Below are 25,420 nucleotides of genomic sequence, written 5' to 3'. Positions count from 1 at the left end.
TGGTTGAAATTGGGCACACACCTTATTTGTGCATCTGTAATTGCAACAATATTACAATAGAAGTATCACTGTGCCTATTCCCTTATAATCCTCTATGGATCCTAAGATTAGTCAGGCCACAGACATTTCCAAACAGTTGGCGGTAATATGAGAGGCATTTTTTACTATGGTGTTCAGAGCATTTTCTTTTGTCCCACTGTCATCTCTGTCAAATTGGTGTAACAGGGTTTTGCTTAGCTCTTTAAAAACATGCCAAACTGTCTGACAGAGATAGGAATGTGTGTCTGTGTGCATGTGTGAGGCCTTGAAGGTCATACCACATTCAAGACAAGCCAGAGGTTGGTTATTACTTTTCAGTCACCAGTTCTTGATTTGCATGGAAGTGTGAAACAGACCTGAAGGAGTAAACTTTATAAGAAGATGAGGTGTAAATGCCTTCCACCTCCAAATAAATTGTGGCTTATCCATGACATACGTATATTCATTTGAATGGAAAATCTCTTCCTTTGAGGTACATGACAATTCACCCCATCAAAGGTGTTGTTTTCCCACAGTGCTTGCGATGATTACTGATCCTTGACAATTATAAATAAGGAATTATCCACGTACAGCAGACAATAACATTTGAGCCATCCCAAATCATTAGCTATGATTATGACACATTACTGAGAATTTTGTGTAGAAACAAGAAAATTTGAATACTATTTCATTCTCATGACCTACATTATTCATTTTACTGCACTGTATACTTTTATTGGAAAATCAAGGGATTTTTTCCCCTTAAATTACAAAATATGTGTGTACTCATCGTTAACTATCCAAACACAGGAGAAACATGAGGAAAAGAATTAGGTTGGCTGGTTTTGTTTTGTTTTTCTTATTTAAAAATCAATGTTTTGTATTACCAGAGTGGATACAAAGAAAAGACTTTTTAATGGCTGTTAAAATGATAGAAGAACTATTAACTTCAAAGTGTTTTCAGGATGGTTTTGAACTATAACACCTATTTTTTAACAATTGTCTTCCAAACAGATAGTATTAAAGACTGAAATTATTGTACCCTTTTTGTTATTTTTATTTATTTATTTATTTATTATTCGAACTTCTATGCCTCCACTCCCCTTGGGCTTGGAGCGGCTTATAAGAATGGCTAAAATCTAACACAATTTAAAAACAATTTAAAACAATTTAAAAACAGCAATATCAAAAATCAAAGGCCTGTCAAAACAGGTATGTCTTACATGCCCTGCGGAAAGCTGATAAGTCCCGCAAGGCACGGACTTCAGGTGGCAGAGTATTCCAGAGTGATGGTGCCACTGCTGTAAAGGCTCTGCATCTGGTTGCTGTTAGACGCAAGGTCTTGACACTGGGAATTTCCAATAGATCTTGGTCCTCAGAATGGAGGGATCTCTGCGGTTGGTAGGGAGTGAGGCTGTCCCTCAGGTACATCGGCCCCAGACCATGCAAGGCCTTAAAGGTGAGTACCATCACTTTGAAAGTGATCCGGTGCTCAATTGGTAACCAATGCAGCTGTAGTAAGATTGGTATTATGTGGCATCTCATCGGAATTCCCGCAAGAAGCCGAGCAGCTGCATTTTGTACCAACTTGAGCTTCCGGATCACCAACAGAGGAAGGCCAATGTAGAGGGCATTACAGTAGTCCAGTCTTGAGATGACCGTAGCCTGGATCACCGTAGCTAGGTCGTCCCTGGACAGGTAGGGGGCCAGCCGTCTAGCCTGCCGCAGAAGAAAAAAAGCTGGATTTCGAGGGATCCATATTCTTTTTTAAAAAAACTCAGAATCAAAACTCCTTTCTTCAGAGCAAAACTAGAAACACATATGCTAGAACTCCCTCAGTTTCATTTTAGCAAGAGCGTTTGTGGACTACAAATTAATTTCTCAAATGCAAGAGGGAATACACGTGTCAAGCATTTGTGGTGTCAAGCATAGTGGTGGAGATGGGAAGAGAGTCAAATAAGAAAGAAAAATTACTGCTGTGTTATAAGTACTTCTCACAAACTCTCCAGTCTACATACATAACAATCAAAGGACTTCATCCCACAAAGGGGGGGGGGGTTGGAATCATCTGTGGTGTCTCATGGGGGTCCATCTTTAAAGAAGACGGAAAATTTGCTCACCCCCATCACACAGGATCACTTCCTCCCCTTTCCAGCTCGACCTTTTCAAGGATACCAGCACATTTTTGAAAACAGGTATCCTTTTTGAAACACTACTTTCCATGAGCTCGTTTCACCAGAGCCCCAACATTAAAGAACACAGACACACTTTTAAAACATCTCTTTCAGTGGGACCCACACCATCTTTAAATCATTAATGGAAACAGAAGGAACATTAGCAAACTGACCACATGGACACCCACACTGAAACATCACAAAGTAATCAGACAAATCCACCCCTTCCCATCCCAAAGAAAAATTCTAGTTTTTAAATGTTTCTATGTGCAGGGAAAGAAGTGGAGTCGATTTCTGCCTATCTTTTAAACCAGGGGTCCTCAAACTATGACCCAGGGGCCGGATGCAGCCCTCCAAGGTCATTTACCCAGCCTTCGCTCAGGGTCAACCTAAGTCTGAAACGACTTGAAAGAACACAACAACAATCCTATCTCATCAGCCAAAAGTAGGCCCACACTTCCCATTGAAATACTAATAATTTTATATTTGTTGAAATTGTTCTTCATTTTAATTATTGTATTGTTTTTAAGTGTTTTTTGCACTACAAAAAAGATATGTGCGGTGTGCATCTGTACTGCTGGAATGTTACCTGATCCATTTATGGGACCTTGGGTAAACACAACCAAGGTTACCCAGTGTTACCCAGTTTATGATTCTTGCCTCTGACTCACTCCCAGATGGCAGGGTATCCACACATTAGCTTCCACCTATTTGGATTCCCATATATGTCATTCCAAGTCTATCTATCAAGGAAATTTATACAAAGAGGTGTCAGCAGGCAGATCAGCTAACAAATGGACTCCATCCCATTCTAGACTAACCTCTTCACATGTAACCAATGACATTGTGGTCTTTTTAAGTGTCAAAAGGTATCTATTTTAATTTGGTTAACCGATACCCATCATATTTGCCAGACACAAGACCCATGGGCAGAGGCTTCCCAGGCCTGATTTCAAAGTGACTGGTATGGAAGTAAGGCATCTTAAACATAAATTAGAATATGTTCACAAATGTTAACCAATTGACAAGGACATAGGTTTAACACTTTGCATATATGAAGGGAATGGTTCTAACTCCAGTTATGTGAACTGCCTCAAGAAATCTTCAAAAAAGACTGCCTTAAAAATGTAAAAAGCAGAATGGGCCACCTTAAAATGTCAGAAGCAAATAACAGTAACCATTTTAAAGTAAGTCTGTAAAACATTGCATCCTCAGACTATATTCTTATGAAATCTTACTTGAATGTATTAAACGTAGGCCACATAGGACTGTACCATGCAGCAGCACGTTTATACACCTTTATTTGGATGTAGCTTACTAGATTACACAAATAAGTGAGCATAGCCTTGAAATGGATGTATTTGAGGACAATTTTCATGCAGGCAAACACATTTAAGTCTTCCATGGCCCAGAGGGTAGAAAATGATCACTGCTTACTTGCATGAGTTAATTAAATGTGCAGTCTTCCCCATGGAAATCAATGGGACATAAAAGAATCTAACTTTGTCTAGATCACACTCATTATATTAAAATCAATTGAGCTTACTATCAAGAAACAGATTAAGGATCAGAATGCTAATGTCCCCAGTTCTTTTAAGAGTCTGCTGGATAATAATATTCTTCCTTTAATCTAACAGTTTTCCTGGAACACACAAGATACCTGAAAGCCAAGAAATCAGATTAATCCTTTTTCCTAGAAAAGGCACCAAAAAAAGAAAACAAGCTGGGAAATTATAAGGAGGGAGGAATGCTTTAAAATGTTTTCTTTTGATCATGGGTGTTCAATCCATAAGCCCCATTAATTTCCATGGAATGGTATTTGAACATAGTCAAAATGTGCTTTATTGTGCCCCATTGCCTTATTCCACCCAGCATAGCTGTCATATGACTTCCATTAAATTCCTGCAAAAGGTTCCTTTGAGGGGGAAAAACAGAAGTTGCCAATATTTGCTGGATTTTAGTCTGTGTTGAAAGATTAGGCTATGCTAAAATTATAATACTCATTACCCAGCATTATGACTCTCTCAGTTCTAGATGTCACACATTGGGAGTTTGTTCACACTATGTAATATAACTATTATTCCACTTTAACTGCCATACTTCCCATCCTGTGGAATTTAGGGAAGGGCATTTAAAACCCAAAGAATTCCAGTCTGGCATCAAGCTACAAACCTCTAAATTCCATAGGATGGAATATGGTAGTTAAACTGGAATGACAGCGCTAAATTAGTGTGGTGTGAATGGGCCCAAGGGAAAAATAATCTTTCCCTCTCTCTTCCTCTCTGTTTCTCTTTTATCAGCAGCAAATGTGTATAAGGCTCAACAACACATTAAAACTCTCCTCCCATTAAACAGATGGCAGTGAACTAGTTGCCAGCTCCTCTTCTGTAACATGATCCATGGTTTCCTATCTACCAAAAGACCTGGTCAGACATGACATCCCTTCAGACACTGTCAACAAGTATTTAAACTTCTCAAGCCAACTGCTGGAGTACAAAATTATATAACGTTAACATGAAAGTGAATAATATTTCATAACTAATATGGAGCTCACTGACTGGCAGGCTGCATATTGAAACACAATGGACAACTTATTTTATAGCTTTTTTTAACTTCAAGGAGGTCAGGGCAGGTACATGGTGCACTCTCGCATATTTCAATTTTACAACTAAGAGAGACAGGTGACACTGAGACAGGGCCAGTCACACATTAAGCTTCATAGCTGAGGGGAACTGAATCTAGTGGTGCATTTATTATTATTATTATTATTATTATTATTATTATTATTATATTCATATTTATACCCCGCATTATCTCCCCCAAAGGGGACTCAAGGCAGCTTAACATAAAAGCATCCACATAACAATTTTAAAATATACAACTATATGAACATTAAAACTGGATTAAATGTAACCAGTATTTAAAAATTCCCAGTTAAAAATCATTGAAACACATTCAAAGTTAAAAAAAAACACAGTTTTTACATTTACGCTGTAGAATGAATGAAGTTTGACACCACTTCATCTGCCATGGCTCAGTACTATGGAATCATGACAGCTGAAGTTGTATAACAAGTTTCTGCATAGAAAGAGACCCGCCCCCACCCAAATTCCAGTAATTGCATTGTAAATCCAATGTATATCCAGGTTGCATCTCTGCTGCTTATTGTTCACTTTTCCATTATATAAACAATATGGAAAAGTCATAAAGTCAGGGCAAGCTTATGCATGGTTTTAATACTTCTTTTAAGCCCAATGGATGTTGGACATCAAGTTCATTAAAAGATAGAACATGTGGGTAATGTTTGTATTCAGAGGGCGGTTGCACAATTATAAAACTGGAGAAGACTGTAAGGGCCATCTAATACAAATACCCTTTTCACTGCAGGATTCAATTCCCACTTTAAAAGCTCCAAGACTGATCTCACCACCTTCCGAGTTCATCTATTTTCCTGTCAAATGATTCTTATCATCAGGAAGTTCTTCCTAAAGTATAGTCAGATTTCATTTTTTGTAATTTGAGTTCAGTGCCTTGGGTCTCTATCCTCTAGAGCAGCCAAAAACAAACTCACTCAATCTTCTACATGATAGCCCTTCAGATACTTATATCGCCGATCACTCTTCTTTTCTCTAGGGTAAACATGTCCAACTCCCTCAATTATTCTTCATGAGGTTTGATTTCCACATCCTTTACCATCTCTGTTTCCCCTCTCTGGAAATATTTCACATTATTGATGTCCTTAAACTCCAGTGCTTCACACTGAACACAAGATTCCAGGTGAGGTATAACCAAAACAGAACAGAGTAGAATTATTGTGTCCTTTGATCTGCCTGGTTAAATAGTTCCGTTATTATTGAGCAGCCCAGAATGCTTTCCAAGACCAGATTGCCAATGTTGCAGATTTCTTGCAAATTATTATGAGAAGTGGGAGGAGACTGATATAATTGTGTATGTTCCAAAAGCAATGCAGCCTGCATCTGCCAGGAGCTCTCTTCTATCTTGGGCCATTTAAATGCAGTCAAAATAAAGTAGACTCAACACTCAGCTGCTGTAGGATGTCCTGGTGATGCATAGCTGGGTTTACAGCAGAAGAACTTGGTACTTTGGAGGCATTGAAAGCTGGATTGGGCTGTTCACACTTCCAATTGACACACTAATGAGTTACTGTTAAAAAGCAGCTACCTCCCAGCGTACCAGCAATACTCTTTCTGATGTTGTCACACCAGAACACCTAGCAACAAAATCAGAAATGTGACACTGCCAGGAAGCCTCTTAGAAGGAACTACTTGTTTTCTGATGCAGTGGTTGATGTGGTGGTCCCATTGCGCCCTGAGCCTAGCCAGCCAGGGATGCTCCTGGGCTGCATTGGAGCAACTCCACAGCGCTTAAGTCCAAATTAACCAAAGACACAATCTTTGTTTCAATTTTCTTTTCTTGCCACTACAGGAAGTTGCCTTTAGACATGCATGCCTCAGGAAGGTCACATGCAGACCAAATTTTAGATGCTGATACTCTCCTTGCTCTCTTTTTACTTCTGCTCTAAGCAAGAAATTGACCTGTCAGAAGAGGTAACACATGCATCGTGCTAGACATTATATAGACATGTACATTATATAGATCTCTGCAGTGTCTCCAGGCCTGACAAAATAAGGAAATGTGAAATACAACCACCTGTCTGAAAGATGTGTGGTCAATTTGAGAGAAGTCCACTGTACATTCAATGTACATGTACTAGGAGTTTCAACTCATGCTGGACTTCCATCCTAATACTTTACACCAAAAACAGATGATACTATAGATGTAACAAAAAAGGCAATGTGACTTGGATGACTGGATTCCAGTATGGGACAAATACTGTCCTGCTGTCCCAACTATCAAGTGCTTAGTGTACTACCCACGCTCCCCAAACTGCCAGTACACCCAAGTGATACATAAGAAGCTGCCTTGAAGATGTGCTATTAGTTAGAAAGAGCTACAGTGCGACTAGTGGACCATTCATTTCTTTCCAATTTTCTTAATTGTATGGCATAAAAATACCTCTTGTATTTTATAATCCCTTGGAAATAGGATTTGACAAAGACATATGAAGGAATGAACTAATGTATGAGAGAGAGAAAAACCTGGGTTTGTTATACCTCAGAATATATGGTATTCTTATTATAACACATAAAGAAGAGTTCCCCCGAGTTCTTTTTTTTTCCAGGCTATAGTTATCAAATTCTGACTGGTTCCAATATGACACTAAAACCAAATGGAGTTTTTAGTTAATCTTTTTGTTTTCTTTTGAAATGCTAACAACAATCCCTGATGTGCAGGGCACAGAGGAAATTATAACAGCTCAGTGGTATATTTAATAAATAAAGCCCTGCACATTTTATTTGCTGTGGAAGACAGATGAGTTTTTGCATCTCAGGTAACATTTTATTTTTCAACAAGTACACCGACCTTATCATTTTTACCTCGGTAATTTATTTTGCCACCTCTCCCTTCCCTTGCTCCACATCTTAAGCACTTTGTTATCCAGCTCTGAATCACTTACAATGCAAGCTTTGTGCAAACTTCATTTTACACCCTCACTGTGTTTGACAGTCAAACTACCTGGCCACCATTACTGTTGTTCTGATTTTTTAATCAGTTGTCATCTTTATTTGACAAATGACCATTTTCCTTATCTTAATAATTTTACTTTAAAATATTGCCTGTGTAACATTCCAAAGAACCTACTGCTTCCCAGTTCTCTGGCAGTGAAAGTTTCAATACAGAGAAAAGGACACCATGTCCCTGAATGGAAAGATCAATTTGATTAATGGGTGTGCTTTCAGATCTGCTTTCCCCCCCTACCTTTTTGTCATTGAAAGGGGATTCATTGATAAGGTTGTTTGTTTGTGGTTTTCGTACATTACATGGTATATCAAAAGGCAAAGGTTAGCATCATTGGAATTATTAACTCCACCCTCACTTCACCTCTCTAAAAATAATGTTAGCAATCAGATACATTGGTTTATACCTAGACTTAGACATGTTTAGTGCAGATCCACTGAAAATAAAGGTAATAAATTAGTTGTGACTAAGATATATCACAATGATTTCAATGGATTTACTCTAGGCATTTCTACATCTTTTTTAAAAAAATGAATATGTATTTAGGCTATCACAATTCACAGTCACATCACTGAAAAGTCAGAAGAAATAAACAGAAATTTGTATATTTTGATCCAGATTAATCAATGTGCCAGAATCTGCAGTAGATAAAAATGAAGTTTGTAGTTTTCAGTCCCTTTTATTACTTTTATGATATGTTTGTAGGCTGCACAACAGAAGTATCAGACCTCACAAAGTTGCATGCAGAAGAGTGATGTTTTTATCATTTGCATCCGTGATGGAATTTTCCTAGCCTTGAAATTTGTACCAAATCAAGTTATTTTCCACCTGTAGCGGTTGGTTTATGACTGCAACAAGGTTATCAAATAATAGGCTGCACTTTCTTATCTCCTGTGGGAGTGCAGAGTTACTTCACGCTTGGATCCTTTACCATTGTGGGGGCATTGTTTTGATTTGGGTCTTTTTAAGGATTAATTAGATTTACTTCATTAAAATCTGCATATATATTGCCACCTTCAATCACCAGTAGGCTTCCTTAATCTTCTACAATCAGGGTTCCAACTACACCTATCAGAGAAATCTAGAGCTGCTCCAATGCAGCTCCAAGAGCATCCTTTAGCTATCCATATCTGCAGCTGGTCGGAGGTCACTAATAAGCGGGTCTCTCCTTGAGACCTGCTGGCAATTTTGTATTTCTAAACACATGGCTTGGTACCAGAAATCATATCACCAGAAAAGCAACACTGTCAGCAAGCTTCTGTGAGAGAGCTGCTTGTTGCAGTGACATAGCGGGAGATGCAGTTGTCCACAGTTCCAAAACTGCACGACCACTCTCAAGCTTCCATGTTTCTTAGACACAAATTAATGGCTGAATGCAATGGTTGTACTCCAAATCCAACTCTTTATGTATTCTCTACAGCAGCAGAGCAGTAAATCCTCTATTTTGGCTGTGTAGACAAGACTCAGGGGAACCACAAATAGGCCTGGGATAGTCATTTCTTCAGAGGGATTTAAATTGTTCATCATGTTGTTTTCCTCTGATTAGTTCCCATTATCTTTAAACAGCTGAACAAGGCAAACTCTCAGAGAAGATCTGCTGTCTTGTAAGGGTAGAGAAAAGTGTAAACAAACACCAAGGCTGAGAGAGAGAAGAAACTGCAAAAAAGAAAAAGAGTAGACTAGGAAAGAGAGAACAGAAAGAGCACAAGGAAAAATATCAATAGGGAAAGAAAGAGGTGTTTCTAATAATTGCAAATCTGAACAGTTCTACAGGATCTTTAGTAAAAAAAAGTAAGGAGGAGAAAGCCAATCATTTCAGTATTCTCTCTGTAGAATAGGAACCCACTAATTAAGAGGAAAGTCACCACTTGGTGCTATGTTGCAAAGAACAGGTAACTATTGGCTACAAATATATCATGGAGATTATGGCAACAGGAATGATTGACAACTGGGAAATAGAGGGAGAAAATGTGGATGCCGTGACAGACTTTGTATTTCTAGGTGCGAAGATCACTGCAGACGCATACTGCAGCCAGGAAATCAGGAGATGCTTACTTCTTGGGAGGAGAGCAATGTCCAATCTCAATAAAATAGTGAAGTGTAGAGACATCACACTGGCAACAAAGATCTGCATAGTTAAAGCAATGGTATTCCCCATAATCACCTACAAATGTGAGAGCTGGACAATAGGGAAGGCAGAGTGAAGGAAAATAGGTGCTTTTGAACTGTGGTACTGGAGGAAAGTTCTGAGAGTGCCTTGGACCACCAGAAGATCTAACCAGACCAAACTTCACGACTGCTTAGTGGAGGGAAAGATAGTAGAGGCAAAGATGAAGTACTTTGGCCACATCATGATAAGAAAGGAAAGCTTAGAGAAGACAATTATGCTGGGGAAAATGGAAGGAAAGAGGAAGAGGGGCCAACCAAGGGCCAGATGGATGGATGGCATTCTTGAAGTGACTGGATTGACCTTGAAGGAGCTGGGTGTGGTGATGGCTGACAGGGAGCTCTGGCGTGGGCTGGTCCATGAGGTCACGAAGCGTCGGAAACGACTGAACGAATGAACAAATATAATGGATAAACTTTTTAACAAATGCTCAATGCCACTAGAAAGCCTTTATAAAAGTGGCTAGCACTGCATCTGCATTTCAGTGAGGGAGGAATGACTCCAAAGCATGTCTCATTGAATATGTTTATAGAGAAATCAAAAGAAGAGAGCAAAATCTCTGCAACTGCTGGTGGAATGACATATTAAGACAACACCATCTTCAAAGCAGCATAGTTATGCTCAACATTCTGTCTAGCTATAATCCTCATTCTTCACTGTTTGGACCTAACTACATAAAGAGTATCCATGCCAGTAGCTATGGCTGCCAATCCTGTGCAGTGGTGGCATGGAGTGACTCTGTGCAATTAAGTCAAACTAGGTTTAAAGCAGTTTGGAAAATGAAACCATTATGTGGAGCATCCATTCATGGGAACAATTTTTGGCACCTTCCACTTGCATCTGTAATATTTGAGATAATTCCAAATGCTGTCCCGGACAGATTTTTATATAAGCAAACTACTGCCTTCTCCAACAATGTCAGATGTAGCCTAGACACAAAGCCACTAATAATGGACACAAAATTTGAAACCAGAGATTAAGAGGAGGTAAGGAGGTAGACTAAAAATTTTCACATGAGAAATTGTGCATGTTGGGATCCTAATCAAGGATGCTGGATCAGGTAGATCATGTTCTCATTCAATAAGGCATGTCTCATATACTTAAGTAGGAGTGCATACTTACTTTGAATAAATGTAACGCAGAGAACAAGGATTTTAACAACAACAACAAAAGTTTAGAACTGTGGGTCATGCAAGCAAAGATTGCTGCAGGCTGATCAACATACTTTAAACCTAAACCTACTACAGTCTTTTTTTTTCACCCTTTAATTACATTTGATCTTAATGTCCATTCTGTGGGGTATAAAACCAGGAAAGACAAAAATGTCATTGCAGCAAAACAGACTTTTGAAATTTCTAAACAACAGTATTTTGATGTAACTAGTAACTCCTGCTATTCTGTTTCCAATAGACTTGTCTTTTTGAGGGGGGAAATCTGCAACATAAAGCAAATCAGCCATTACTTCCTAAAGGGAAACTAAAACAGTAAGTGATTTCATTTGCAAATATCCAAATAGAGTAATAGAATCTTTACACTCAGCCCCCAGCCTAAAACAAAATCATTGCATCGAGCACTCTAAATGAATAGTTGGCAGGTTTCTTCTACCCCGTGAACAGACAGAGAGACTGTTCCCTATGAAAAATACTAAGAACATTTTAAAAGATAATATCAGTGAAATAGAACTCTGGAATAGGATAGCAATGGCAGATGCTAAATAAATGTCAAGGGGAAAGATGGGAGGTAAATGTTAAAGCAAAGCCAAAAGACACTGATCTTTAGCAACGTGTTATTATAGCAACAACATTTCAATGACTGATACTTTGAAGATGTTATCAGCTTGTTTGATGGATGCTGCTGTAGCAGAATGGCAATTGCTTACATCTAGCATTACTCATTCATATATTCACAATGACTGGAAAGCCTACTTTTCTTATCCTTCAGCTAATAGCAGACTGGCTTTTGTATGAAGTAGCATTGTGCCTTTGAGGATTAAATTGGATGATGAACTTTTGATATAATGCTCATATTTGTATGAATGTTGGACAAAAACTCAAGTCAAGAAGGCTAGCCAAAGTCTGACACCTATTGGCAAAAAGAGAAGATCTCATTGTGGGTTAAATTGGCAGATTTTGAGTGCATTCTGTATATAATTGATTTGGATTATGAAGGCAAACATGCCATTAAATATGTCATGAGCTCTATTTCTGCTATGCATACACTATATCTGTGACAATCATTCACATTGCAGCAACAAACATTAGCCATACAGTGACAGTGAATGTCAATGTCAATGTAATGATGGCATCTTACTGTCAGACATATAACATTGCCAAGAAGGTAACCAATCTAATACATTTACAGGTTTGAATATTCCTTATCTAAAATGTTTAGGACCAGAAATGTTTTGAATTTCCATTTTTCCCGATTTTAGAATGTCTGTATTTGCATATCTGTACATAATTACATATACTGAGGACCTCATCACATGAGTGTTTTTCTCTGTCTTTCTGAACTGGTGGACTGCTGCTGGCACAGATTCTGCTGAAGCAGATCAAATGACACAGAGCTACTTCTGAGGGGGCTTCTTTGTGCTCTGTACAAGAAGCATGCAGGCAGTGCAGAGACTGAGCCCATAGAAGAAGCCAGGGACAGCACAGGAGGAAGTCAAGGACAGTAGAGAAATGTTGCAGGATGGGAGTCCACAACTAATCATGGTAAGGCAACAAACCATTATGCTGCTCCACTGTTTCCCCTGCTGTCCCCCAGCTTCTTGACCCTCATGTGATGAGTTTCTAAAATACACAATGCATTTATGTTTCATATACATCTTATACGCATATGCTGAAGGTAACGTTATACACAATATTTTTACAAATTTAGCACACAAAACAATGGTTGTATACATTGAACCATCAGAATTCAAAGGTATCACTATCTCAGTCATCCGTGTGGGCAGTTTTGGATTTTTGAGTGTTTCAGATTTTGAAATAAGGAATGGTGAACTTTTATAGCAGAACTGAGCCATGTTATCATTGAAAAGTTGGTGTGCTGCTAACTCAGCCTTGAAATTAAACATGTTCTCGAACTCAGCATGCAAAACTCTCCAATATTTGGTTTTTAGATTTTGGATAACTGTCATATCACTGACTTGGAGAAAAATCCCAGAGGTTGCTGTAAGTTTTTTAGCCTGTATGGCCATGTTCCAGAAGCATTCTCCCTGGACGTTTCACCTGCATTTATTTACTGTTATGATTTTAGCATTTTTTTAATACTGGTAGCCAGATTTTGTTCATTTTCATGGTTTCTTCCTTTCTGTTGAAATTGTCCACATGCTTGTGGATTTCAATGGCTTCTCTGTGTAGTCTGACATGGTAATTGTTAGAGTGGTCCAGCATTTCTGTGTTCTCAAATAATATGTTGTGACCAGGTTGGTTCATCAGCTGCTCTGCTACGGCTGACTTCTCTGGTTGAAGTAATCTGCAGTGCTTTTCATGTTCCTTGATTCTTGTTTGGGCACTGCGTTTGGTGGTCCTTATTTAGACTTGTCCACAGCTGCATGGTATACGGTATACTCCTGCAGACATGAGAAGATCACCATTTTCCTAGTTTCCAACAGACCTCACAACCTCTGAGGATGCCTGCCATAGATGCAGGTGAAACAGCAAGAGAGAATGTTTCTGGAACATGGCCATACAGCCCAAAAAACTTACAGCAACCCAGTGATTCCAGTCATGAAAGCCTTTGATAACACAAAAATCCCAGACTTTGAAAGCAAAAGAACTATATAGGCCCAATTATATTTGACAAAGTTCTCCAGTCAACCTAGGATCAAATTGCTCCATTATTATTATGTTTATTTGCACCCTACTTTTTCTCTCTACAAGGAAACCCAAATCGGTAAGAGTGAAAGATGTTTGTTGGTCATGGTTTATACTTTTTCTCATGTCTGTATCTTACATTTGAATTTCCCATTTAGTTTTGTGGTTGTTCACTGGAATGGAAACATGAACTTGAAGCTTTGACAGAATCTCTTTATATATTTCATATACTGCATGTTCTTTTCCATACCATATGAGTGAAATTTGCTACATGCTAATTTTGCCTACAGGGGAAGGGGATAAAGCGAGTATACATAGAAACTCTGCCTCAAGTTGGATCACAGAAATTATCTGACTCAAGTTGGAAATAACTTGAAGGCACATAACAATATCAAGAAAAATAGAAACAACAGATAATATTACACCACATCCCCATTGTAAGAACCGTCTTCTACAAGCAATTAACAGCCAAAGGTCCATCTAAATGAGCAGGTTTTTGCTTGCCAGCAGAAATAGACAAGAGAAAATTGGGCCTCCCATGAAAGGGAATTCCATAGTATTCAAGAAAGATCTTTCCTATGTCCTTAGCAAACTCATGGAAAGAATCCCTTTCCCAAAGATCTGAAAACTCAGGCAGGTACATATAGGGTGATAATCATATTTCAGGAATCCAATTAGTTACTCACACCAGTTGCTCTTAACCAGGTGTGGCAATTTTCCTTTGGTCACAGTCAATATAGGTTGTTGGATGGACAGCTGAGAGTTACATACATGTATGCACACATATGCATACAAATGCACACAAATATTACACACACCAGATCCTATTGCACATTGCTAGGGGCCATCCTTCAGCTTCTTGCCACCCCAGTGATACTGAATAGATTTCTGGGATAAGCAGAGGTTACAGCCTAGCTCTTCCTTTCCCTCCCCAAAACAACTCCCTGCTACAGTGATACTGCTAAAGATCATTTTCATGAACAAAAATGTTTCTGCATTAACATCATCAAAATGATGTTGTAATTACAGCTCTATGTTGAGGAGTGTGTCAGACAGCCTTCCCGAATAAGCCCTGTGAAAGCAGACCAGAGTATCCCTCACACCTCTCCAATATGGAAGCAAGGAAGAAAGATGCTAGAAAAGAACAGGAGGAAACGCACATGGTTTCATAACCGTGATGGGCATTTTTATATCATAGGAATTGGGAGAAGAAGGCATTTTTGTTGCAATTTAGTGGTATTCCAAACTTGTCCCTGAAATACTTTTGAGAAAGTAGACATTTCCATGAGCTGGTAATCTAAATGAGATGGTAAACATCTTTTGCACAAGCTAATTCAGTTACAAAAATGCAATCCTTCAATTTCAAATCATTAAATATGTTCTAGAATGGAAAAAATGGCTGTCATTGTTCCTTTTTTATCATAATTTCTGTTTAGTCTTTATTTGCATGGTAGAGTGACAGTTCCGGGCTGTCTGCTAATGCCACTTCAAATGCTTGTCCTTGGAATAAAAAATCTGTTTATGTTCACAGTTCACAAGGAGTTTATGGCAAGGATCAATTGTTTTAGAGTATCCAGTACATCTGTCATATATCTGGGTGCTGGTGGTGTCAAGGGCTAACAAACCTTGCTGAGTCACACAAGTAGAAACTAATATTCAGAATTCTCCTCTATGAATTATACATACATTGTTTCACAAAGAACTGTGGAGTAGATATTGACTTTCTCCCAGTCATTGCCTCCTCAAGAATTCACCAATTTGCACATCACCTTTTAACTCCTCCAAACAGTTAGAGGAGCTTGTGCTGTGCTAATACTTCTGTGAATCTCCTTGGACACCTGATACCTCACCGCCTGCCCTTTTCCTTTTCACGCCCTCTTGCTAATATTGGGAATTATATAGTGTCAATATCAATGCCCAACCTCAGCTGCTCCTTTCCATAGATTGACAGACCTTTGGCAAACACTATAGGGGGAGGTATTTGGCAGAAGCTTTAGATGTCTGTACCTTTCTCCTTGAAGGGGAAGAATGTGAGGGTGGGTTGAACAAAGCTGGAATTAAACTCTCTCTTGAGGAATTGCTAAAGGGAAATACACAAATAAAACATGCTACCAAGCCAAAATTGCTGTTGTTCACAATGAGCTTCTCCCATGCACATTTTTGTATGTATGTGCCCTCAAGTCACCTATCAACCTTATGAGCTGAATTGAATATCATTAAGCAAAGAATACTCAGATGTGCTTTTGTCAATTTGTTCCTCTAAAATATAGCCAGCAGCACCTGGTATTCATGGACAGCCTCCTATCCCAATACCAGCCAGAGTTGACGTTGCTTAGTTTCCAAGACCTGACAGGATCTGGTGTCTCCAGGGTGTTTAGGCAGCCCATGGTAGCAAAATATGACATAAACATATAGAATTTGCCAGCTTTTGCCTGTGATCCCCTTGGTCAACCCTCAAAAATAGTTGGATTAGGTATACATATCAAACTGACTTTCACTGAAAATAACATTATTTATTTTTACTTGCTCAATTTTACTGAGTTTGTACCTTGTTTTATTTATGTACATTTTCTTTTTAAAGGTTTTTATGAGCATTCCCACAGTTCTATGACACACTGGGGTGGTGATAAGTCTTTAAAAGTTTCACCCCAGAGTTTGATATCTAACTTGGAAATGGTCTTGGAGACCACATTCCAGAGGCAGGCTGAGTCTAAGGGCATGGGATGGAATGTGCCCAAAGCAAACTGAACAACCACTACCCTGACAGTGTTTTCACCAATGTACAAAATACTCCTCAATGTATGACTACTTGGATATCAGCTGCAATGCAACAGCTTTCCCCCCCACAAGCACAGCTCAGTTTTCTTGTCTGTAAGCCACAATTCATTTCTATGGGCAGTGCAAAAAATTAAATAACTTCACCACCATTTTCTATGAAATCAGTAGGTAAAGTTTATAGACTAACTTAGGAACCCTGTGAACCTCATTTTGCTGACTGGCTAGAAGTTCTCCACCTGTGCTATAAAACAAATATGTGCAGCAGTGGTTCTCTAGATGTTTGGTCTGCAATTATAATGCCACAGTGTTAACTATGCTGGCAAAGACTGGCATGAGCTATATGTCAAAAACATCTAAAGGACCATAGTTCTCACCCTTGATCTAAAAGACACAGATTGAACTACCTGTCACATGTGAAAAGAAGCATGAGGCTATTTTATTTGTTCAAAAGAGGCTAGGACCTCTTAGCAAGAATTAGGGGGAATTTAAGCATTGGTTCCCTTTGTGGCCATGATTCAGGTTGGACCATATACATGTAATCTAACTTGCAGGGAAAGTCTCATTTGTTCTGACTTTTCAGCAAGTAAAGAAAAGAACAAATTTAGCTGCAAGTCACATACAACTAGAACCACAGACATGTCATAAAGTGTTGTTGTACAACACTGAATTTTATCACTCATCACCCACTCACAGTTGTCCCATGAATAAAGTTTCAGAAACCTACTTTTTCAGTTATTGCTACTAGGAGCCAATGGCCCTAGTGGCTGTATCTTGTGGTCAATGATGCTGATGGCTGTATCATGTGGGTTTTCTGTAGTTTAAAAAAGTAATTATCTCAAGCTATGTTGCTAAATGATCATGAGATTGATGAAAACAGTCATAATGGCCCAAGGCAATGTTGTAAAACTTTTTTGACAATCATAAAATGTTTTGATAATATCCTGGGAAAATATTCCTTGCGATATAAATGATTGTTCTAGGAAAAAAGGGAACTTTCCTCAAAAGTGCCTGACAACTTTTCATTTACTATATTAAAAAAACAGAAAAATGACAACTCAGAAAAACTCAAATGTTATTTTCACAAATTACTCTAAAACCAGCCTTTGAATGTTCTGAATCTCATTTGTTAGAGGTTCTTTCAGTATGTCTCTCATCCCTGGTTTGTATTACATAAGGGATGCTTCCCAGACTAAAAGGTCCCGAGGTACGCAGATTATACATAAAGCCTCATCGCAACACAAATATATTTGCTGAAAAAATGTGTGCTACCAAATGAAAGAGGCTTAGAACTGTAGCTAGGCTGAATTTTCAAACAGCCCTTGTATGACAAGATGCAATTATTCTGAGAATTAAAGCATTTGATGCATTGACTCCAAAAGCCTGATTCATAAACTTGTCCTCCAGTTTTGCTCTTTTAAAAAAAGAAACAGAATACATCAGCATTTTTATAACATTTGTGTTGCCTTCCCTTAGGAAATAGGAAACAGAACAGCAGTTCTGTTTCACCACCCACCCACCCCACTACATTTGTTAGGCTGATCTGGCACTGTTTCAGAAATTATTGCAAAGACTACGAACATATTCTATAACATTTTATTTGACTGAAACCCATGTCTGACAACTAAAAACTGTTAGCATTAAATCAAGAAGCTTTAGACAAAGGAGAATGCCATAATATAGCTTCATGTCAACTGGAGCCTAATGAACCAATTATCCTACTGAAAATGTTATGAATGCACAACTTTAAGCAGACTATTAGAGGTAACAATATTATAGAGCTTGCTCCTTCACTTTCCAGCTAGATGGATCAGACAATAGGTGAGAGGGGAAATCCTGTTTGAGGTCCTGAAGCGTTGCTGCCAGGGATAGTGGTGGTGAGGAAACTGCAGGCTTCAAGTGGCCCTCAAGGTTATTTTTTTGCCCCTAGAAAACCTCCAGCATGTTCTCAAAATGGAAGAAATTGGTAAAGTTGTTCACATATACTATAGGACTATTAAAAGCCCAAGCGTTTCCAGTTTACCCCCATGGTTTTAAAAGGGTCTCTCTTGGCCCAAAACAACTAAAAGAGCCCCCAAACATGAAAAAGCATTCCCCTGCAATTTTTTAGGGCTTTTTATAAAACAAAATTCCCCCAAAATAGGTGGTAGGTTTCATGGAACCCAGTGTCTCCAAAATCATATCAGCTTTGTCTATAAACACTTGCATCTTTCTTGCAGTCATTGTTCTATCCCTTTAGGCACTGGTTGCATATCAGCTTGGGCAAGGGAAGAGGTATAGCTATGGAAGAGTACAAAATGAGGGCATTGGCCTCCCATAGACTCCCCCCCCCCCCCATGTTTTTCCTTAATTCCCTAACTTCCTAGCATGGCAGAGAATTAGAAACCTAGTCACACCTATTTTCTCTGTCCATTGGTAACTTTGCTCCTTTCCCCTTGGATGCTTACACAGGAGTTTTAAATTACTTACATGCTAAACATTTGTGGGATGAAGGAAATTTCATTTAGGGGGCAGAATTCTTATTTGGGGCCCAGTGGTCCCATTTTTGACCCCTCTACAGTCAAATTCCTGAGCAATGTACTTTTCCTGCATGGCTAACAATACACTTTTCAATCAAAAGTCGCTAGAGATTTGACCAGGCATTTCTTCACAGAAAGGATTATTCATCCTGTAGAGCAGTGGTTTCCAACCTGTGGTCCGTGGACCACTAGTGGTCCCTGAGAACTAGACTAGTGGTCTGCAAAGCAAAGACTGAGCCAGGGCAGTTCAATTTCATAGTGTCGATGCAACCTATGTTTTCAAAGCAAAAAGTATCCTGGTTTACCATGGCTGACTTTAGAGTGAAGATGCAACACTGGAAGGGGAATGAGCAAGAAGGAGGAGCAGAGAAAAAAGGAGGAAGAGGAGGAGGAGCCCTTTGCACAGAGTCTGCCTTTTCCTACCTGAACTCACAGTATGCCTCCTCTGCAAAACGCTGGAGTCAGAGCCCTGGCAGGCTGGGTGAGGTGCAGCCTGCTTCCCTCCCTCCCTCCCTCCTTCTTACTTTCTTTCCTACCTACCCTTCCTCCTACTTTTCTCTCCATCCTCGCTCTCTCCATTCCTTCCTTCCTTTCTTCCCTCCCTCTCTCCCACCAGCCCTTCTTACTTGCTTGCTTCTTTCCCTCCTTCCTTCTTTGGCCCCATCCTCCCTTCCACTCCCTCCCTCCTTGATTCCCTTTTTCCACACACTATCCTAGCGACCGGGAACATTTTCAGCCTAGGTCTAACATTGGAATATTTCCATTCCACATTGTTGTTCCACCAAATGCAGATAACAAAAAGAGAATCAATATAGCTATATGTACTTCAGTGACATCAACTTTGCCAAATTTCAGCATGCCTGATACATATGTTTGCCAATGAGCGCAATAAAACAGGAACATCCCAACAAAGAAATAGAAAACAGCCAATCTGGATTTGTTCCAAGGCGAACTGTTATGCAGGTTCCAACAAAACTGTGGAAATTGGGTCACAGCCATGGTCAAATAGTCCCCCCAAAGGAAAGCTTCTGTTTGTTCTTCTGGCTTGCTTCCCTCAATAGAATCCAATGACTGGTAAATAAAGTGCCCTAATGCACATAGAAGAAACAATCAAGAAGAAGCCTGCTCAGTGATGCTGGGGTAGGTGGCAAGGAGGTCCAGCATGGGGAGGAGGTTGAGGGCCAGGCCCCCAAGGATGATGGCATTGGGGGGCAGCCAGGGTGGGGTTGCACTCTACCAGCAAGGCCCTGTAGCTTTGCAAAGGGGCCTCCAGCAGTGAGCACTCCAAGGCACCATAGTGGTACTGCTCCAGGTGCTTCAGCTGCGGAGTGCTTAGTGGCTCCATAGCAGCAGAGGCTCTGAGCCTTGCCTTTGTAGAGCCTGATAGGCTGGAGCAGCTTTCCTCTTTCCTTCTTTACTTCCTTCCTTCTTTGCTCCTTTCCTTTCCTGCCTCCCTTCCTCTCTCAATCTCCCTGTTACCATCCCATCCTTCCTCTTCCTTCCTTCCTTCCTTCCTTCTTTCCTTCCTTCCTTCCTTGCTCCCTCCTTGCTTCCCTCCCTCCTCTTTTTCCTCTTTCCTTCCTTTCTCGTCACCTTCCTCCTTCTCTCTCTCCCTCCCTCAATCCCATCTCTTCCTCCCTCCCTCCTTGCTTCCCTCTTTCCTTCTTTTCTTCCTCCTCTCCCTACTTCCTTCCTCTTCCTTCCTTCCTTCCTTCCTTCCTTCCTTCCTTGCTCCCTCCTTGCTTCCCTCCCTCCTCTTTTTCCTCTTTCCTTCCTTTCTCGTCACCTTCCTCCTTCTCTCTCTCTCCCTCCCTCAATCCCATCTCTTCCTCCCTCCCTCCTTGCTTCCCTCTTTCCTTCTTTTCTTCCTCCTCTCCCTACTTCCTTCCTCTTCCTTCCTTCCTTCCTTCCTTCCTTCCTTCCTTCCTTGCTCCCTCCTTGCTTCCCTCCCTCCTCTTTTTCCTCTTTCCTTCCTTTCTCGTCACCTTCCTCCTTCTCTCTCTCTCCCTCCCTCAATCCCATCTCTTCCTCCCTCCCTCCTTGCTTCCCTCTTTCCTTCTTTTCTTCCTCCTCTCCCTACTTCCTTCCTTGCCCCCTTCCTTCTTTTCTTCCTTCCCTTCCTTTCTCTCCCCCTTCCTTCCCCCCTCCCTCAGTCCCACCTCTTCCTCCTTTTCTTCCTTGACACCCTCGTTGCTTCCCTCCTTCCTTTATTCTCTCCTTTCTCCCTTGCTTCCACATCTCCCTCTCTCCCTCCAGCTCTCCATCCCTTCTTGCTTCTTGCCCTTCCCTTCCCTCTCCCCTTCCTTTTATCCCTCCTTCCTGCTTCCTTGAATAACAATATTAGCTCCAGTATTATCCAACTTGTAAAGACAAGGCAAGCTCAAAAATCACATTGATGCAAGACCAATTTAATTTTCTATTTAAAATGTTATTTTTATATTATAATAGTACTTTTAATTCATGTTACTGTTAAGTTTAATGAATATGCTAAAAGTTTTGATTAATGTTTATTTTTAGATTAACACAGTTTATTACTCTTGAACCTTGTGGTCCCAGCTATGTCTAGCCAGAGATGTTATATTGTTACAAGAATGGATATGCTGCCAGGAATCTAGAGGGAGCTTTGCCCATTTGGGGAGGGGGTTAGATCTCAAGACCTGCTGCTCAGTCTCCAGTTTTCTAGAGCCATCTCCAGGTATGCCCAGCTCCAGGCAAAAGAAATGGACTACATTCAAATCTCCAGCTCAATTACTAAAACAGCAGCAGCTTGCTACAATTTGCAAAATGTAATTGATTTATTGCTGCAACTTGCAAAGACTCTCCCGAGGATCTCTGTATTTATTTAGGTAGCTTTCTCTTTCCCTGACAGTTGTTGTAGCACCAGGGCTCATTGATCTCTGCATCCACCTTCTGGCTAGCAGTATGTAGGCTACATTAAATGTTCGTTCTCCCTAGATGAAAGGAATAATCCTTGATCTGGGAGCAGCTGAGATTTCTATGTTAACTTCAAACAGAAGACTATGGGCCCTTCCACACAGTCATATAACCCAGAATATCAAGGCAAATAATCCAAAAAATCTGCTTTGAACTGGGTTATCTGAGTCCACATTGCCATATAACCCAGTTCAAAGTAGACAATGTGGTATTTTAGACAGTGGTGTGGAAGGAGCCTTATAGAAGCCTTTAGCCTCTCTGCCTTAGAGTATTGATGCCTCACTGAAGGCCCTTCCACACAGCTCTATATCCCAGAATATCAAGGCGGAAAATCCCACATTATCTGAGTGTAGAGACAGATAACCCAGTTCAAAGCAGATATTGTGGGATATTCTGGGATATGGAGCTGTGTGGAAGGACCCCAAATTACAAATCCCAGGGTTCCATGTCATTGAGCAATGATAGTTAAAGTGGTGTCTGACTGCATTAGATGTACAGTTTACATGTTTCCTAGGTCCTGGAAACTCATGGTCCAGCATGATCAAGAACTCTAGGTTTTATTCCAAAAACAAAAAACCCACCGCTTCACATTTTTTTCAAAGTTTTGAATCATACTTGGTAAGAAGCTATATAAGATTTTTTATCCTATGTGCTGAGCCCTGTTCCAACTCAACTTTCATCTTGACTTGTCCAAGCTGTTCCAATACCCTTTGAGCAGGGAAAAGACACTCTCAAAAATGCACCTATTATCAGAGACACAGTAGGTACAGTAATGTTTCCCCCAGCAGAATTTACACAAATTTCTGGGTATATAAACAGTCCTCCACCAAGTAGACACCAACATTTGCTAGAGGTATGACACTCAAGCACAAGCAGACCGCCTATATGAAAACAGCAACATGGCCTGTGAAGTCACACCTTATATGGAAAGGAAAAAATCAGCTTCTCTCTGTCACCACTATTCCTATATGACTGTTATTATTATTGAAGCCAAATGACACCTGGTATGGTGGAAGTAGTAGTTTTTATGATTAAGGAGAAGAACTGAATGAAGCTTTCATTTGCTTCCAAATCCTACTCCATGACAGATCATGTTAAACATATCATCCATATTTGCTTTCTTCAAAGCCATTCTCTGCAAATTGGTATTTCTTGCTACTTCTGGAATTTTGGGGTCTAAACAGTATCTTCTCCCTCTTTCTTGCTGCATTTGAAGCATGATGATTTCTTTTCGATTATTCTATTTTGGATTATAAATATTTTCAACATTATTATTATTATCCAAAGCTGCTTACATTAACAGCATATCAGTACAATTTAAATTTTGCAAATATAGAAACATTAAAACAGAATTAAATTTTAAACAGAGACTAGACAACCATCTATTGGGGTGGTTTTGAATGTGATTTTCCTGCTTCTTGGCAAGGGGTTGGACTGGATGGCCCATGAGGTCTCTTCCAACTCTGTGATTCCATGATTCTACGAAATACAATTGGCATTTTAAAATTCAACTAAAATCCATAAAAACATCTTCAAAACTAAAAACCACAGCACCTCTGACTTGATCTTTAAAACGTTCTTCTTTAAAAGCCTGCCTGAATAAAAAGGTTTTAGCCTGCCTCCGAAAGGACAGCAAAGAGGGGGCCATTCTGACTTCCCTGGGCTCCCTGCCCAGAGTCAAGCGGCAGCCAACAAGAAGGCCCTCTCTCTTGTTCCCACCAGCCGAGCTTGAGATGCAATACATCTCTCTTTAATCCTGGGTACTTTACCCTTGACAGCCAGCATGGTATGGTGATTTGAGCATTGCACTATGACTCAGGGAGGAGGGAGCAAGCTTGTTTTCTGCTTCCTTGGAGACTAGGACGCGGAACAATGGCTTCAAACTACAAGAGAGGAGATTCCATCTGAACATTAGGAAGAACTTCCTGACTGTGAGAGCCGTTCAGCAGTGGAACTCTCTGCCCCGGAGTGTGGTGGAGGCTCCTTCTTTGGAAGCTTTTAAGCAGAGGCTGGATGGCCATTTGTCTGGGGTGATTTGAATGCAATATTCCTGCTTCTTGGCAGGGGGTTGGACTGGATGGCCCATGAGGTCTCTTCCAACTCTTTGATTCTATGATTCTATGATTCTATGATTCAGGAGGCTAGGGCTTAAATATCCATTCACTCATGGACGCCCACTGGGTGACTTTGGACTTTGACAAGTCAAGCTATCTCAGCTTCAAGTGAAAGCAGAGGAAAACCACTCTGAAAAATTCTGGCAGGCTTGCCATGGGTCTCCCCAAGTCTGAAACAACTTCAAGGCACACAGCAACAACAAATCTAACCTTCTCATGCACATACCTAGGTAGAGATATAACACACTCAGTTAAGTATGCACACCTAATCATATTAAAGGACTGAATGTTCCTGGCTAAAGCAACTCAGTAATCTTCAGAAAGACTAACTGTGCCACCAACATCAGTGTATCAATAATGACCTTGTCACACAGCTGCAGGAATTGTCCTGCATCATCTCACATCGCTGGGGGTGTGGGGAACCCAGTACCCCATGCCATGCATTGCCTGGCTCCCAAATCAGCTGATACCATGAGGGGAAGAGTCAATTGTGCAGCTTCTTCCCATGGTTTCCGTGTTGCTGTGGCAGCAGCATGCACAAACTCCACCCTACTTCAACCACGGATACCCACTAGTGTCATTTGATGGGAGCTGGTGGGCTCCATGGGTGATGTAGGGCAGACCTAGCGAATGCTGCTAAAATCCTGCCCTTGTGATGAGGTCATTAATCTCTGCAAAATGGGCTTCTGCTGCTGATAGAGCCTAGGAATCGAGCCAAATGCTTTCAATATGCCACACCTTTGTAGCATGGCATTAAATGGATCCAGCCAACTGTATAATTTTGCTTTCTATGGCTAGAAGCCACTTGCACAATTACTCTTGTACAATTTACCTCATGGGATAAATTTACTTGTCTATATACAAGTACATGCAGAACTGTAATGCAGACAATATATAAACAGACACGTTATGTTATATCCTCTTTTTCCAACAATGAATCTTTTCAGTTAGCATGGATTCTAAAATTCTTTCATTAAAATGTTTTTTTTCTATCATGGGGTATGTTTACTTTTTAAATGTATATTATTGTTATTTTAAAAATAATTTTTTAAAACCTCAACAAACCAAATCTACCATACCGAAAGAGATGTCAAGGTCTTACTTCAAATGGGAGCTCCATTAGTTCTAGATTTCCAGACAAATCCAGTTTTTCCATATTCTCACAGTCTCCTAGTTCTGGGGGAATACTCTTCAAGCGATTGAAACTCACATTCAGCTCTTTCAGTTTTTTTAAACAACCTGCCAAAATAAATGATCAAAAATCAGCTGAACTATCAGTTAGTCAATAAAAGAGACACAG

At 40.0% G+C, this 25,420-nt stretch overlaps 1 protein-coding gene and 1 pseudogene across 3 annotated transcripts in view; both read right to left on the bottom strand.

Moving 5' to 3' along the window:
• LRRC2 (leucine rich repeat containing 2) overlaps nt 1-25,420 on the bottom strand; it is a 67,168-nt gene that overhangs the window by 4,384 nt on the left and 37,364 nt on the right. For all 3 annotated transcript variants that reach the window (XM_060762051.2, XM_060762049.2, XM_060762050.2), the window contains one exon: nt 25,223-25,359. In XM_060762051.2, the coding sequence (XP_060618034.2) occupies nt 25,223-25,359 (137 nt within the window). The remainder of the gene's footprint in view (nt 1-25,222; nt 25,360-25,420) is intronic.
• LOC132766446 (cholinephosphotransferase 1 pseudogene) lies at nt 18,941-20,689 on the bottom strand (annotated as a pseudogene).

This window comes from Anolis sagrei, chromosome 2, assembly GCF_037176765.1.
Source record: "Anolis sagrei isolate rAnoSag1 chromosome 2, rAnoSag1.mat, whole genome shotgun sequence".
NCBI lineage: Eukaryota > Metazoa > Chordata > Lepidosauria > Squamata > Dactyloidae > Anolis > Anolis sagrei.
Note: the sequence above shows the minus strand (reverse complement) of the source record. Positions and strands in the feature narration are given on the sequence as shown.